This window comes from Chinchilla lanigera, unplaced genomic scaffold (assembly GCF_000276665.1).
Source record: "Chinchilla lanigera isolate Chin_1 unplaced genomic scaffold, ChiLan1.0 scaffold00043, whole genome shotgun sequence".
NCBI classification, from domain to species: Eukaryota; Metazoa; Chordata; class Mammalia; order Rodentia; family Chinchillidae; genus Chinchilla; species Chinchilla lanigera.
In genome coordinates this window covers 17,269,548-17,286,972 of record NW_004955444.1, presented here as the reverse complement: position 1 = coordinate 17,286,972, position 17,425 = coordinate 17,269,548, and the positions used below count along the sequence as shown (strand labels likewise).

The 17,425-nt window shown below is 37.9% G+C and overlaps 1 protein-coding gene across 2 annotated transcripts in view; it reads right to left on the bottom strand.

Moving 5' to 3' along the window:
* The window catches only part of Asph (aspartate beta-hydroxylase), a gene marked incomplete in the record, with an annotated part of 204,907 nt that overhangs the window by 33,994 nt on the left and 153,488 nt on the right, over nt 1–17,425 (bottom strand). For both annotated transcript variants that reach the window (XM_013518174.1, XM_013518175.1), the window contains 1 exon segment: nt 10,112–10,249. In XM_013518174.1, coding sequence (XP_013373628.1) covers nt 10,112–10,249 — 138 coding nt within the window.

Sequence of the window (17,425 nt, the reverse complement as noted above, 5' to 3'; positions counted from 1 at the left end):
CTTGTTTTAAGCTAATATATAAAAAGTGTACTGATCAATGAGGTACTGTATCATGTTTTGATACGTGGATAGGCTGTGGAATTTTAAAATCATGTTAAAAATATCTATCTCTTCAAACACTTATCATTCTTTATGACAAATACTTTCCAAATATTTTCTTCTAGCATTTTGAAATGTAGAACTCATTATTGTAATCTGTAGTCACCCTACTGCACAACAGCACACAAAAACTTGATCTTATCTATCAAGCACGGATTTTAATTTCTGGGTGATCTCTCTGGGTCTTTGCTTCTTTTTACAGTTTTCCATACTTGTTCGTGGATATACTCTCACTTATCGCCCTGAGAACACTAGAGGTACTATTTCGGATTTGCTTGTTGCTCTCAGTACTTTCTGCTTCTACTACACTACAGCAGTCTTGTTTGATCTACTCTTTATCATTCATATTGAAGAGGTTCCTCAATGCCTGGTGATTGCTGGCTTCTATTTCTATAAAAATAAAGAGTGATTGGATGTCTGAATGAAATGGCAGGGCCTGTGGTTCATGGATACAGTGACAAAGCAAATTTCTTTCACTGGGGAACCTGAGATGTTAGTATAGCCAGGCCTGGGCTTTGAGAGCCTGTGGTTTCTTTAGCTGCTATACCAGTAATTCCAGGTACCTTAAATCTCTTCCTCAGAAATCCCTCCAGTCGGTGCCTACATTTTCGGATCTAACTAATCAGGTACTTCTATTTCCCACTTTTACATAAACATGCTGATATTCACCTGTTACTGTCTTTGTCGTGCACTTAAAACATTTGTACAATTTTTATTTTTTATTGTTACTTCCATAAAAGCCAATATAGAAGGATGTTAAGTGCATGTTTTAATTCTTCTTCACACTTATCTTTTCCACATATATATGATAATTCATATTTTTTACTGTTTATCTTCTTTTGTCCTAGGCTAAAAAGACCTTGTAAAATGTAATCTAACCCACGAGTGAAGCTTAGACACGAAAATCTTACGAGCCTGCAGAATCCCTTACCAGTCCTTTGAATGTACCTCTACAAGACCACCAAACTCAAAGTTACGATGTTTCGTATGATAGACATGCAGTAGGGAGAGAGAAAGCAGTAAGAAAATACTGTCAGAATCATTTTTTCTTTACATTTTGAATCAAGCTTTGTGCATATCTGACGCTCTCTGGTTGTTAAGTTGGAATTGTGGGCAAAACTCAGGGAAGCTGTCATTCATTAATCAAATCCTGGCCATTAGGGGCCAATTATTACAGCAGCTATTGTTATGTTTCCTGGTTTGTCACTAGAGATAGGAGGCTGGCCTTCTGCTAGTCTGACCAACAGCAGGCTGGCTTTCCTGAATGTTTACGGTACATGTTGGTTTCTTGGAAGCCAGCCAATGTCATCAGTCAGAAGAGGGGAAATTAGGGGAGACTACGTTCTGGCGTCCCTTTCAGTCCTACCTGCCGAGAACAGAGCTCTGACCTAAGACTGGAGGTGTGACGGCTCTGAGCAGAAATCGCTCAGTCCCTAATCTCAAGGGGCTGAAAGTCTGATGGGTAGACTTTCTGTGTATACATCACGACGAACTGTTTGATAAACAGATGCACAAAGGGATGCACAGGTGGATACTTATCGTTAAGACACTGATCTGTATGTGTATACCCTAAAACACAGATCATGACCTATCAGACTAAACATTTTAGAACCCCACCAGCCTGCAGGTTCAGCCTGCAATTATTCTGAAATATCAAGCCCTGTACTATGAGTTCCCAAAGCAGTGAGAAAGCCGGTGTGTAGGTATTGTGTTTTTTGTGTTGACAAATACTGAAAACTCACCAATTTTGCTTTGAGAAAGAAAATGACCTTTGAGTTTAGAATAACTGAAAGAATATCAAATGTTTTGTTTTGCTATATTGCCGCAATTGGCATCACACGTCGTCTTACAGACTCAGCGGAGCGTGGGCTCCTTCTCAGGGCTCACATCTGAACGCACACAGGAGCATCTAAGGTCCTGGTTTCCTTCTGGTTTGTTTTTCTGAGCCTCATTAAAATATGTAAGAGAGAAAAAACTGAAGGGATTATTTTAAATTTAGAGATGAGAAAGTGAAACTCAGATGGGTGAAATAACTTATCCAAAGTACCACAGCTGACAGCAAAATTAATCTACTTCTAATTATAGGGCACCTGCTAAGAAGCTCCTCTTTAAATCACATAAGCATCAAATTCAGATCCCATCACTGTTTTATTGTCACCTTAGGTGAAAGTAGCATTAGAATCTAAAAAGTTTAAAGCTTAATTTGGAAAAAACGGGCCTAAACCCTTATGTTAATTTTAAGGAATTGCTTTTAGCACTTCTTTATACGTGACATTTGCATTTTTACAAAATTGCTGATCTTCTTAATGTACAGATTAATTCCAATTTAAATCTGACATTTTTGCTCCTTTCTCAATCTGTTTTACTCCAAAAGCAATTCATTGAAAACATTCAAATATTTAATCACATGGAAAGAAATATTGAACCACTAATGTATTACTGTGTAAATTCTATTTTTGTTCAGGTGAAGTTACTCATACACAATGGGTTTTTTAATTAATAAAAGCCACAGTCTGGAGAAAACGATGGAGTGTGCTGTTCTAATCAATCATTTCTATGTTCTCTGTCACATCATTGGCAAAGTATTACTGGGCTCTTCTCCAGCTGTAATAAAACTACAGTGTGAAGAAAGGCTAACTTATCTGAGATGCTTCGTGTTTAAGTCTGAGAAGCTGCTTTGAAAAGCTCAGAGAAAATTCAAGAGATCTCTTTTTTCTCCCAGTGATAAATGCAAAGAGTTAGGTAGCAGGAAAAGCAAATACAGAAGGGACACTTTATAGTTTTCAGTTGTAATTGGCTGTGGATATGTTTTCAGTGTTACTCTAATGGTTTCTACACGCGGATGTTTATATTTAAATTAGCCATGGGAGGGGGGATTAGCCATGGAATAGTGAGGAACAAGGCTAATCTCAGAAAGGGAACAGCAATACTCTTAAAGCATGATGGCTTTTCCTGGACTACCAGAGATCATTTCTGTTTCCAATCTAGCAAGACTTTAATCTATGTTTTTGTTTCAGCTTCTATGTAAAATAACCTCAAGGCACTTCGGGCTTTGGTATTTGTGATTTGGGCAGCAACCCAATCAATTTTAATGAAAATAATCTCCAAAGAGAAAATTCCATTGAAATATCCTTTGTTAATTTTTTTCATTGAATTATATAACCCCCAGTTCCAGAGCTACTAAATTACAGGCCACATGTGAGGGATAAAATAGCGTAGAGCATGCATTTCAGTGAACACTGTCCAATCTCTCCAACAAAATGCAATCTCAATCTCTCTGGAACAAACAGTGAGAATGACTTGAGTGACAGTGTGCTATTTGTAGTAGGTAACCGTCACTTATGCCAGAATCTGGGTAATTATTCTAAAAGTATTTTGGCCAAATGTGGCAGGTCCCAGTCCCAGAACTAGACAGTTTCCACTTTAAGATGTCAATGATCCGTGATCCATAATAGTCAAATCTGTAAGCTGGAAATGGAAGAACATCTTGATACGCAGTATGGGCCCAGAATTTCCTCACACAGCTGACTCTCTTCCATGACGATCATCACTGGCAGAGGTAACTACTTTCTTGCACGACAGCTGTACCATATACAATACTAACATTTCTGGAAGTAAAGGTAGCTATTAGCAAAGTAAAGCACTGCCACACAGCACTCAGTTTTGCACAAAGGATGTCACACATTCTGTGCTGCTGGAGACTGTGATTAACAGTCTTGCTTTTCTTCTTAAATAGGCATAGCTTGAAACCTGAGGACCTGAAATCAAGAATTTGAACTGAAGAGAATTTTGAAATAAACACTGGAATAGCACAAAGGACACAGACATAGCAACAAACATCATTAATCTGAGGGCAGTTGAGAGGTACCAGCAAGGAGATGGATTTGAAGACAAGGAAATCTGGATTCAAATCTCAGCCCTGTAGCCACTATTCATGGGGCCTTAGGTAAATGTCTTTTTTAAATGTGGTTCAGTTCTCTCATCCTACTTTACTCGTATATAAAATGGGCACAAGAGCACAATTAGACTATATTTTAGAGCTGATACAAAGATTAGAAATATATACAAAAGTATTCATGGGACAAACATCAGTCTGCTTTCTGTTTCCATGAATTTGCATAATCATGATAGTTCATATAAATAATGCAATATGTGATCGTTTGTGACTAGCTTTTTTCCAATAACATCATGTTTTTAAGGTTCATCCATATTACACCAGATAGCAGAACTCTATTGCTTTCTATTATCACTGCATAGATGTTCCATGTTTTGTTTACTTGTTTATTTTATGCAAATGTTCCACTTTTTAACTTATTTATTCATAATCATTATTCATCATTGGATATTTTGGCTTGTTTCCGTTTTTGCTTTACAAATAATGATACTGTGAACATTTATGTATCTGTTCTTTTTATAAACATAGGTTTTAATTCTCTTGGGTGTATACTTACGAGTGGAACTGCAGAGATATACAGAAATCCTATGTTTAACTTTCTGAGGACTTTCTGATGAATTGCTACACCATTTTCCTAAGTGTAGCACTTTATATAACCAGCAATGTCTGAGGATTCCAAATCCTCCAGATATACAGCACCACTTGCTAATGCTTATTTTAATTTTCCTTGTTTTTGTATCTATCTTAGTGTTATGGTTGATACATTGTGTTAACTTGGGGAGTAGAGATGCTTAACTAAGTAACTCAGCAGTTCTACATCCTGGGGTGCAAAGGACATGCCCTTCCTGCTCTAGGATGTTGTTCATTGTGTCAATGTGAGAAGTTTAGATGGTTAACTATGCGGTTCAGGAGGGAGCCAGGGTGCTTACTTTGTATTCATCCTGAGCCTGTGCAAGAGGAGGGCACGGAGACTATGTGACTGCTACTCGCCCCCTAGGTGGGGGTAGCCCGCTTACAATATAAGGGAGGAAAAGAGTCTTGTTCTTCTCTACTACTCCTCCCTTTTGCTCTTGTTGCTTTGCTGTTGTGCTGTCATGAACCGTTGCCCTCTGCCATGTGCCATTCTGCCTTGGAGCCGGCCAAGTATGGACTGAAATCTCCACAAATTGTAAGCTACGTAAACCTTTCCTTCCTTCATCTTGGGCGTTGGGTATTTTGTCTGAGCAATGAGAGAAAAGTAACCAAGACACTTAGTGATTACAAAATAACCCAAATTATGATTTTCATTTGTATTACCTTAATGACAAATGACATTGACTATTTTTTATGTATTTCTTGGTCATTTATATATCTTTTTGAATAGCTATCTTCTAAAATTCTTTCTTCATATTTAAATTGGTTATGTGCTTCTACTATTGTGTTATTGGAATTCTTTATATTTTCTGGTATAAGTATCTCGAGCCAGGCATGGTGGCACATGCCTATAATCCCAGCACTCAAGAGGCCAAGGTAGGAGGATCTCTGTGAGTTCTAGGCCAGCCTGAGCTACACACTGAGTTGAAGACCAGCCTGTACTACACAGAGAGACCCTGTCTTAAAATCAAACCAAATCAAAACAAAATAAAATGAAACATAAAAACCAATATAGGACTTATAACTATTATATCTCCTTCTGTAGATTTTATTTTAGTGTCCTTTGAAGAAGAAAAGTTTAAGTTCTGATGGCATCTAATTTATCTACAGATGTTCCTTGCCTTATAACAGGGCTACATCCTGATAAGTCCAGTCTAAGTTTAAAAAGATACTGTGAGTTAAAAATGCATTTAATACATCTACCCCAATGGAACATCATAGCTTAGCCTATCCTACCTTAAATGTGCTCAGAATACTTATATTAGCCCACTGTTGGGCAAAATCATCTGACACACAGCTTATTTTATAGTAAAGTATTGACTATCTCATGCAATTTATTAACTACATGTATACAAAATTCTTGTGACATGGTACAGTGCAGAGTATCCATGCTGCCCCTCTGGATCAAGAGTCAGACTGGGAGCTGTGGCTCCCTGCTGCTGCCCAGGAACATGAGAGGCTTGGGCCACATATCACTAGCTGGGAAGAGAGACCCAAATTTAACATTCAAAGTACAGTATGGTATCTACTGAATGCGTACTGCTTTGTCACACTGTAAATTCAAAAAGTCATTAAGTCAAGCCATTGTAAGCTGGGGACTATATGTACTTTATTTTTTGAGTTGTGCTTTTGATATTATGCAAAAACCTCCCCACAAAAAAGAGAAAACCTGGCTTGACTTAATGTTGCAAAGGATTAACTTCTGCATTTTTTTCCTCGAAGTTTTATAGCTTTATCTCTTACATTTAGGCCCATGTCCATTTTGAGTTCATTTCTGTGTACAGTGTGAGCAGCCTCTTTCATTTTGTGTATAGTGCAAAATCGAATGCAGATGGACTTCTAGTTGCCTCACTTCAATCTTATTTCTTCTGCTTGCATTGGGTTCATTTTGCTCTATTCTGCTAGTTTCTTAGAGTGGATCATCAGGTAAATATCTTATAGCCATTCCCATTTTAAAAATATAGATATTAGTAAGTACTGATATCAAAGAACTAGTGCTATATCCTAAAAGCTTTGCCGTGTGAATTTTTTGTTCACTTATCTCAAAATATCTTCTAATTTCTCTAGTAGTTTTGTTTTTGGCCTATTGGTTATGTAGGAGTACTATGTTTAATTTTCACACATTTGTGCATTTATTAGATTTGTCTTTGTTAATGATTCCTGTAAGGAAGACTCTTGATGCGGAAGACTCAGGAGAGGCAACAATAGGGAAGGTGGGGCACAAGAGTTGAAAATGATGAAGATATGTTATATACATGTACCAATTCCCCAAAACGAACATTACCACTACAATCATAGACTATTTTAAAAACATACAGACACTTGCAAAAAATGAAAAGCAATAAATAAATAAATAAATAAATAAATACCTACAGCTGTTCATTTAAAAAAATCTTAATTTCATTCCCAGGGTGTCAAAAAACCCCCATATGTTGTGACTGTAACACTTCCAAATTTCTTGAGCTTGTTCTATGGCCTGCTTTGGAGAATGTCTCACATGCACCCGAGAACAGTGTGTGTTCTGATTATGTTGGGTGGAATGTTCTACAGGTGTTTGTGAGATCTTGGCTTTGTGTTGTTCAACTGTATTATTTCCTTTTGCAAGCCTTGCTTTGTCCGTTATAAAAGGCAAATTAAGAAAATCTCCATACTGTTGAGTTACATATTTCTTATTTTAATCAGTTCTTGCTTCATAGATTTTAGTTTTCTTTTGTTAGGTACAAAAATGTGTGTAAAAGTGGATGCCTTCCTAAGGAATTTGGTTTTTTTTATTACTATGAAATGTCCCTCTGTCTCTATTAACACTTCTTAAAGTCTTTTTTGTCTAATATCAGTACAACCTTTTCAGTTCTTTTTGGTTACTGTTTAGCTGGATTATGTTTTCCCATCTTTTTTACTTTAGCTGTAGTAGAAATTTTCACAGCAGATGAACCACAGGGGATAAGATTTCTCAAAAAATGAATGAAAGAAAAGGAAAAATAAAAAGTAGAGAAAAATGCTCCAGTTCACACTCAGCAAGGATCCAGATGGGCTTCCTTTCCAACATGTATCACACCCCTTTTTCCTGTTTTAATATAACCCTGACTTTGTTTGGTATCCATCTCCCCTCACATAAGCCACTCTATTAGAGGACATGAACTCTTTCCTGGTTTTCAGGGGTTGATTTGCTGGCTTCAGGATCATCTCATAGTCCCTTCTCAATAACTCAGTAACAGATCCAGAGTAGAAATGTTTCTTAAATTGGCTCACTCATACTGAAAGAAAGGACAACTATTCCCAAACTGATGGAGAGACACACATTGCTTCTCCTGGAAGCCTGTTGTCATCTCCTTGTATCTCAGACTATTGTAACTGTGTGTCCAGCACAACATGGTTAATACCAATTGAAAAGGGTCTCCCAGGAGGTTTGAGAAGGCCATTTACAATTGGTGTGTTGGCTCAACAATGTTATGAGATTTAAAAATTCTTCTCAACCAACCAGTCCAGGTGCAGCTGGCAGCAGTGGTGCAGTATGCTGGCAGCCGCTCTCTTGCAGTGTGCTGGCAGAGGGGTAAAGTTGACCAAAGAAGAAATGTAAAGCCAAGAATGCCTTCCCGACATTATATTACCCTGAAGTCTGCTCTACTGCTTGGCTTCTGGTTAGGTGAGTGAATAAGCTTAAGCCAGGTTTGAATTTCACTTCTGTTATTTCAAGTTGAAAGCATATCAAATGCTACAGCAGGGGAATAAACTCACAGAAAAACCAAGAAAAAATGATAGAGGATAATTGGCTGAATGTGATCTGATCTGAGAGGGGATGAAATTTTACAAAGGAAAAAACAATCATAGGGCTAACTGCAGTAGCTTTACCAAGAAAGATGTTGTTCCTGTACAATTTCTCCTTTGGATATGGATCCTCTGAAAATTCATCTTCAGAAATTGTCAGCATATCATGGTTTTCTGATCCATAAAGTTATTCAAGGCCTAAGTGAGGGCAGTCTATTTTACAGCTGGATTGTGATGATTACAAAGTATGCTTTTATAATGAAATATAGAATAACCACAATCAGTAAGACTTGCACTGAAATCACACTGAAATGTCTCTTTTCCTGAAGTAAACCAAACTGATGAAGTCCTGTAAGTCTCCAAGATATATTTTATTCAAGATGGTTTTTTGCAAAAAGATTATGAAAAATTTTAAACGTATACCCGAGGAGAAAGAATAATATAAAAACCCTCCACATATCCATCTCTCAAATTTCAGAATTATCGTTTTTCACTTCTGCTCTTCCCTTCCTGCTTCCTTCACATGCAAAATCAATTGCTTGAAAATCCGAACATATTCTCTTCACATGACCTTCTACAAATCATGGCTAAATAGCACTTAGATTTCTCAGGCTAGAATACAGAATTCCATCTTACAGAAGCCCATAAGGTACATGACATTTTCATATTTTGAATAAAAAATGGTATTGAAACTATGAATAAACTAACAGTAAGTCCTACTTTATTAATGTGTCTAAGAAGAGTGGGATTACCAAAGCAAAAATAAACTTCTGACCCTGTACCTACCCAATTCACAAAGTAGACAGTGTCAAAGTTCAGATTTAATTTACCTGGGTATAAACTTCCAATTGTTTATAACTAGTAACTTGTTAGATTCACGTAGTTTCTCTATCCTAAATATCTGCTGGAACAGTTGCTAACAATGTTTATATGTATCACAGGTATACCTCGAAGTTTCCAAAAGTCTTCCAGAGGGGCTGAAAAATGAAACTATTTTCTTTTTTCTCTTGAGACAGAGTGTCACTATGCTGCTGAGGTTGCCCATGAATTTGTGATCCTTTTTACTCAGCCTCCCAAGTGTTGAGATTGTAGACATGTACACCATGCCTACCTCAAAATTATTTTCTTATTAGTATAAGATGTTCTCTGCTCTTTTCATGATCATTTGTACACAGGTACACAGTGTCTTCCAGGTGCTACATGATGTGGAATATTACTGCCCTAACAGGTATATGTGTGAGGCTGATATGAGAATATTCTGTCTTCTATTAATCCAGTCATTACAATGATTTGCAAAAATATAAAACAATTACAATATTCTCACTGCATTTCATTTTGAAAATATAATTACTCTGTAAAATGTTATTCATATTAACATATGTCATTATTATTTTATGATATTCACATATAAAATTTTATTTATTTTTAATTTTTAATAATTTGCTCTCAATTTTAATTTGTAGTAGTATATATAGATGAGCAATAATTTTCAAGAGTATAAGGCCATCTTAAGTCCAAAAAGTTTGGGAACCAGACAAATAACCTTCATCATTTAAAGGTCACTTTGAGCTGAGGGGATGAAAAGATTCTTTTTTCCTAATTTTGCAAATACCACTGGAAATACAATCTGTCCCCTTTCTGACATTCCTTTTCATGATAAACATTCTTTGATCCTGAGGAGAAAAAGAAGATGAGGATGATGTCTACATTAACACTCACCTTTACTAATTCTGTGTAGCCTGTCTCCCTTGGGGTCCACCATGGCTGGGCTTTCAGTCCATTCACATTGTAGAGTGAGCGCTGCCAGACAGACGCAAAATGTCCTCTCTTGTAGCCAAGCTCATACCACTTGTATGCCTGAAAAAATGGAAAGATTCTGCTCCTTACTACTCTTTAAATAAAGCATTTTTATTAACTTTAAAATTAGAGGTTAAAAAAAATATTAGAGATGTTACTGGACTTGTGATAGGATTATGTAAGCTGAAAACACCCTAAATCAAAAATACATTTAATCCACATAACGTACTTAGCTCAACAACACAGTACACTGTAAAGTGTTGGCAGTTTCCCCTTGTGATCACATGGCTGATTGGGAGCTGAGACCGACTGCCACTGTCCAGTGTCACAAGAGAGCACTGTACTACATATTGCTAGCCTGGGAAAAGCTCATACTTTGAAATGTGGTTTTCACTGAACACATATGGCTTTCACACCACCATAAACTTAAAAAATCTTAAGTCTACCCACGTTAAGTCAGGGACTGTCAGAACTTGTAAGTTAGGTGCCTAAATCTATAGAAACCTGGTGAGAATATGATCAGGTTTCTGGTTATTTTGAGTTAGTATTAAATATGGTCATAGCCCATATCAGACTTTTTTCCTTTTGTGGTAGTAGGGACTGAACTCATGGTCATCACATTGAGCTATGTTCCCAGCTCAAAATTTTCATTCTGAGACAAGGTCTTGCCAAGTTTCTAATTTGCCCATGCTAGGGTAGAACTTGGACTCTTCTGCCTTAGCTTCTCAGAATACTAGGATTATAGGCTACCCCAAAGAGAAAGTCTAAACCCTCCACTAAATTAAGTAGACAGAAAAGAAATGGTATTCTGAGTTCGTATGATATTGGACATACCAGTTTTTGCTTTTGTTTTTGTTTTTTTTTTATGGTACTGGTGACTGAAATCAGAGCTTTCACACAGAGCTACATTCCTAATCCCTTTTTAATTTTCATTTTGAGACAGGGTTTTGCTAAGCTGCCCATGTTGGGCATCCTCCTGTCTCAGCCTCCCAGAATGCTGGGATTACAGGTATGCACCATCATGCTCAGATTTATAGAAGATTTTTTAAAAGGGGACTTTTCTTCCTAATTAATGTTTTTTTTTCCTGCCATAGGAGTAGTGCTTGGGCCTTTAGGCTGTGTGCAACACAACACAACTGGTCTCTATGAAGGTTAGCATTTCAGAAATAGCTGGCTGTGGAATTCCTTGCTCCAGATGGCACCTCCCAGTGATGCACCAGCCATATGCTCCCAAGAGGCTCTCCCTACAGGCTGCCTGCCTCGTGAATGTCCCATTGTCTTTCCCACAGAATCCCTTCCTAGCAGTGCATGGACTCTTATCCTCTCTTTTAGTACAAGTCTGCTGTAGTGGTTACTTTTGAAGAATGATTTCAAATACATATTTGATTGACACAAATAAACATTTAATGTCAACTTGAGTATCTTCTTTTGATGGAAAAAATTAACCTCTATATGTGTGTTAACATTTGTATTTTAAATTTTTCTTCATTAGAAAAGTGAAGGATGATAGTAATGTCACCTCATATTTTCAGTAAGACTCTATAGTTCACCGCTTACTTTTATAATCTCATTTAATCTAACTGCCCCAAATATCTCCATCTTACAATGTTAAAACAGGTTTATAAAAGTTAAATTTCTAGGGCCTGGGGATTTAGCTCAGTGGTGCTGTGCCTACCTGGTAAGCATGAGATTCTGAGTTTAATACCCAGTACCCCTCTAAAATGTTAAATTTCCAGAACAAAACTCCAAGCTTTTTGGCATCTTGGTTAACTCTCTATCACTTAAAGATGAACTACTGGGGAGCACCAAGATGGCAGAGTGGTAAGCAGCAGAGAAAAAGCCTCTCTGAGAGTTGCCATCCAGACAATGGAATACAGTAAAGTGAGGAAGACGAGAAGGAGGGAAGTCAGTTCCCTGGACCTAGGAAGAATCTGAAGTGTGAACTGAAGCCCATGGTGAGGGTTAAGAGAGAAAGTTCAGTGCAGAAGGAGGTAGCTGGCAGCACCTTTTGAGACGACTCACTGCATTAGAGAAGTGGTTTAACCCTGAAGACACATGGTGATGGCTGGTGACCCCACAGACCTCCATGGAAAGATGCACCAGTGAAGGGAAACAGTAGACATGGAGGACTGCACTAGTTAGTGGTGAGTGCTGAAGGCTCAGTTGTCCTGCACAAGCAGCAATTGGCTGGGAGCCATCTTGGAGAGGGCTGGATGAGTGCAGGACTCAGAGTGGTTATGGGCTTCATCTAGTGGGTCCCAGCCAGGCACAGGTCCATGGAAGGTGTGCTGATGGCTGCAGGTCAAATGAGCCTGGTCTAGGCCAGAAGATGCAGGTTCACTGAGATTATACAATACCCTGTCAAAAAGCTACTGCTGGCTTCCTGGGATAAATCAACATGGATCAGGACTCTGTCTCCACATGTTGTCTATCAGTGACAGCAGAGATATACCTGGAAGTGGACTCTTTTTTTTTCTCTCTCTCTCTGTTTTTGAACTGGGAATCAAACTCAGGACCTCACACTTGCCAGGCAGGCACTGTGCCACTAAGCTATACTCCCAGCCCCCTGTCTTTTTTGTTGTTGTGGTGGTGGTTTTGTTTTCTTTTTTGTTCTTTGTTTTTGTTTTTTCTCCACCATTGTTTGATCTTGTTTTTATGTGACTATGATCATGATTTCTAGCCTCTCTGTGGTTGTGGTTCTGTTTTGTTCTTCTTTTTATCTCTTCCTTCTCTCTTTCCCTCCAGTCTTCTGCAAAAGTTTCCCAAAGTTAGTGTGATCCCCCTTTGTCCACCAGTCTTACTTCTAATCTCTTCCTTTTCTTCCACTTGTCCATTTTCTCCTTAACCCATTTTAACCTTTAACCCCTGAGGGCAAAATTAATATATTCAGGATGGAATACTCTTCCTTTTCTTCCACTTGTCCATTTTCTCCTTAACCCATTTTAACCTTTAACCCCTGAGGGCAAAATTAACATATTCAGGATGGAATAATTTTCTTGTTTGTTTTAGATTTTGTTATGTAACCACAAATCTAGATCATACAGTGTAAGGTGGCAAATTAATAGTTAGCTAAGTTTGTCATTTTCTAGGCTGTGTTTGATGTTATTGTCATTGCTGATGGTACCCCATAGCCAAAAATAACACAATTGTTCTAAACAGCTATTTTTCCTGTTATTCCAAAACTGAGATTGACTAAGGGTCATAAAAAATACTGTGGCACAGTGCCAAAGAACCAGGGGTTGGACCAAACAGGCAGCAACTTCTCATCCCAAACAAATTGAAGAGGTAAGATCTTGCAACAGACTCAAAACCCAAAACCCAGCTCCACCTGGAAGATACCTCAGAGAAGTAGTCATTTCCTAAGGGTTCTTTTTGCAATAAAGCAACCCACCATAGGCAATTTACAGGTGTCACACCAGGAATTAGAAGAAAAAAAAGAAAAGAAGAAGACAATTAAATAAGATGCAGCCCTAGACTTTCCATTCACCAAAGGAAAACCCAGGGGGCAATGAGGTGGGACAATCAGAAAGCCACCCACCTGGTCTCTCTGAAGTGGTAACAACAAAGCAACTGAATGAGGCTCTAGAAAAAAAATCAAATCAAAAATAATTTCGCAGATAACTTCACAGATGGTGTCTACAAGGAAAACCATGCTAAGTGACTCTAGAGCAGATACAGATGAAAAAGAGAGGAGTTTAAGAAAATTATGGAAGTCAAAAATGCTCTACATAGGAAAGAAATGGGATCCATAAGGCAGATTCAGGCAGATATCCAAGAAAATAAAAATTTCATTAAAACTATCCACAGAAGATTAAGGCAATATGAAGACAGGACCTCAGACATAGAAGACAGGCTTGTGGTTAGTGATCTTGAAAAAAATTTTCTTAAAAATAGCAAGAGACCATGGAAAATCAATTCAGCAGGTGCTAGACAAGGCAAAGAGAAATAACAAGGATTGGAGTCAGTGAAAAAGGAAGAGATAGCACAGACGATGTAAAAAAAAAAACTGTTCACAGACATCATGGCAGAAAACTTCCCTGGTACAGAAAAAGAATTTGACATACACATAAGTGAGGCATATAGAACTCCCATGAGCCACGATCAAAAAAATGTATAGCCAGGCATATCAAAGTCAAGATTCCAGAAATTCAACACAAGAATGGAATCTTAAAAGTGACTAGGGAAAAGAAACAAATCACCTATAAAGGAAAGCCCACCAGAATCACAGCAGACTTCACAGCACAATCCCTCAAGTCAAGGAGAGCTTGAAGTTAAGCATTTCAAGTTCAAAGGAAAAGAATCCAAATTGATGTACCTCACAAACCTATGTTTCAAAACTAATGGAGAAATAAGATACTTGCATGACAAAGAACATCTGAGGAAATTCATCATCACCAAACCAGTATTTCAAAATGTTTTCAAGGACATTTCAGAAAGAGGTAACAAGGACTACAACTCCATGAACTCCAACAGAAGGAATCCACCAGGCAAGACAATTAAACACAGAGCTGGGGAAAAAAAGAAGGAGTCAACAACAGGAAAATAATGTGACAAGGACAAGTCAATACATATTGGTTATAATCATCAATTTTAATGGTCTCAATTTACCAATAAAAAGACACAGACAGGCAGAATGGATCAACAAGTAATATCCAACAATATGTTGCATACAAGAAACACATTTAATTCCAAAGTCAAAGGATGAAAAACAATTCTCCATGTGACAGGAACTCAGAAAAAAGCAAGGGTAGTTATTCTCTGGGCAGATAAAGTGAAGTTCAAGCAGAGACTGATTAAGAGAGGTAAAGAAGGTCACTACATCCATGTAAAGGAAATAATCCAAGAGAAAGTGATAACCATCATAAATATATATGTAACAAATACCAGTACATCCATCTATATAAAACAACTATTAACAGGCATGAAAAATGAAACAAGCACTAATAGAATTGTATTGGGCACCTCAATAACTCAGTGTCATCAAGAGACACATCACTTTTGCACACACCCTGAATTCCTGAAGGTCACAGAAACAGGTGGTCCGTGATCACAGCCACTGTAGCCTGCATCTGCCTCCTGTGTGCACCGCAAGTTACCTGGAGACACGGAATCAGATGGTTCATGAACTGTTGACCCTGCGGTTCCTGTCCGGCACTGCTTGCGACCTGAACAGCCTGGGGACACAGGACCACTGACTGGTCTGTGATTGCGCCACCAGTGCAGCCCACTTCTGGGTCATACACGTGCCCTAAGCTGCTAAAAGACACTGGATCAGACAGTCTGCCACCTGCTGACATTGGGGTACGTGTCTGAAACCTGGGAAAACTAGATATACTTCACCATTTGCTGGAAGGCCGCAGACTAAGCAGCACATCTCAGTGGACACTGAGGGGCAAGCCTGAACACCAGGATAACTAGGGACCTAGCAACTTTTGCTGAGCTGCCAGGGAAGAGGGAGACTGAGCGTTCTGCCTCCAACATCAAACATGACAGGACAAGGGGTAAAATGAAATCTCAGATGTCCACCCCACTCAGAACACATCCAGGAGACATTAACACAGGAGAACTTGGTAAATACACACCTGAAATTACTGAAATGATTGCAATGGAAGTAAAGAAACAACTCCACCAGGCCAGAGAAGACATGAGATCAGAAATAATCTCTCACACAAAAAATGAAATGACAAATAACAATAATAATGAAATTGCTCAGCATATCTAAAGAAGAAATATATAAAAAAAGATGAACATACACAACTGATGGAAATGTTAAATAAACAATACAGGAATGAACTAGAAAGCATAAAACAGGTTCAAAGATATATCCAGGAAATCAAAACTTCCAGTGAAAGCTGGAAAAACTGCTTGAATGAAACTGAACATAGAATTTCATATCTTGAAGACAGCATGGCAGCTAGTGATCGCGAAAGAAAGGATCTTTGAAAATCAACAAGGAACCAGGAAAAAAATCAAATGAACAGCTCCAAGATGAGGCAAAGAGAAATAATGTAGGACTAATAGGAGTCAATGAAACAGAAGGAGGCAACAAAAATGACATAAAAAGAATATCTGCAGAAATAATAGCAGAAAATTCCCCAAACATGGAAACAGAATCTGAGGTACAGGAAAATGAGGTATATAGAACCCTAACTAGTCATAACCAAGATAAAACTACACCCAGACATATAATAATCAAGATCACAAATCTCCAGCAAAAGAACAGAATATTAAAAGCTGCTACAGAAAAGACACAGATCATCTATAAAGGAAAGCCCATCAGAATCACGGCAGACTGCTGAACACAAATCATCCAGTCAAGAAGAGCTTGGAGCGAAGTATCACAGGTCCTGAGACAAAACAGCTTCCAAGACTGATGTAACCTGCTAAACTACCCTTCAAATTTAATGGGGAAATAAAATATTTCCATGACAAAGAACAACTGAAGAACTTCATGAGTGCCAAACCATCCTTATAAAGAGTACTAAAAGATATTCTAGACAGAGAAAAAAATGACCATAATTTCAAGAACAATAGAAAGGAACCCTCAAGCAGAGCAAGCAATTAAACAGGTAGAAAAAGTGGGAAACCAACAGCAAGTAAATAACATGACAATGATAAGCCAACACATATCAATGATAACCCAAAATGTAAATGGGCTCAATTCACCAGTCAAAAGAAACAGATCAGCAGAATGCATTAAGAAACAAAATCCAACAATATGCTGTGTAAAGGAAACATATTTTACTCAAAAAGAAATCCATAGACTGAAAGTCGAAGGATGGAAAACAATCCTTCATGCAACAAGAAGCCAAAAAAGCCAGGTATAACTCTAATGTTTGCAGACAATGTAAACTTTAAGCCAATAACAATCAAAAGAGATAAAGAAGGTCACTACATACTTGTTAGGGGAAAACTGCAAGAGGAAGAGATAACAATCTTAAACATGTATGCACCAAATATGGGAGCACCAAACATATATAAGACAAATCTTAACAGACATGAACAACCCAATAATTAATAACACTATTGTAATAGGGGACCTAAACACCCCTTTGACACAAAGAGACAGATCAACTAGACAAAGAATCAGCAAAGAAATAACAGATCTGAACCAAATCTGTGAACAAATGGACTTAGTAGATGTACACATTGTTCCACCCTACAACATAAGAATACACATTTTTCTCAGCTGCACATGGGACTTTCTCTAAAATAGACCACATTCTAGCCCACAGA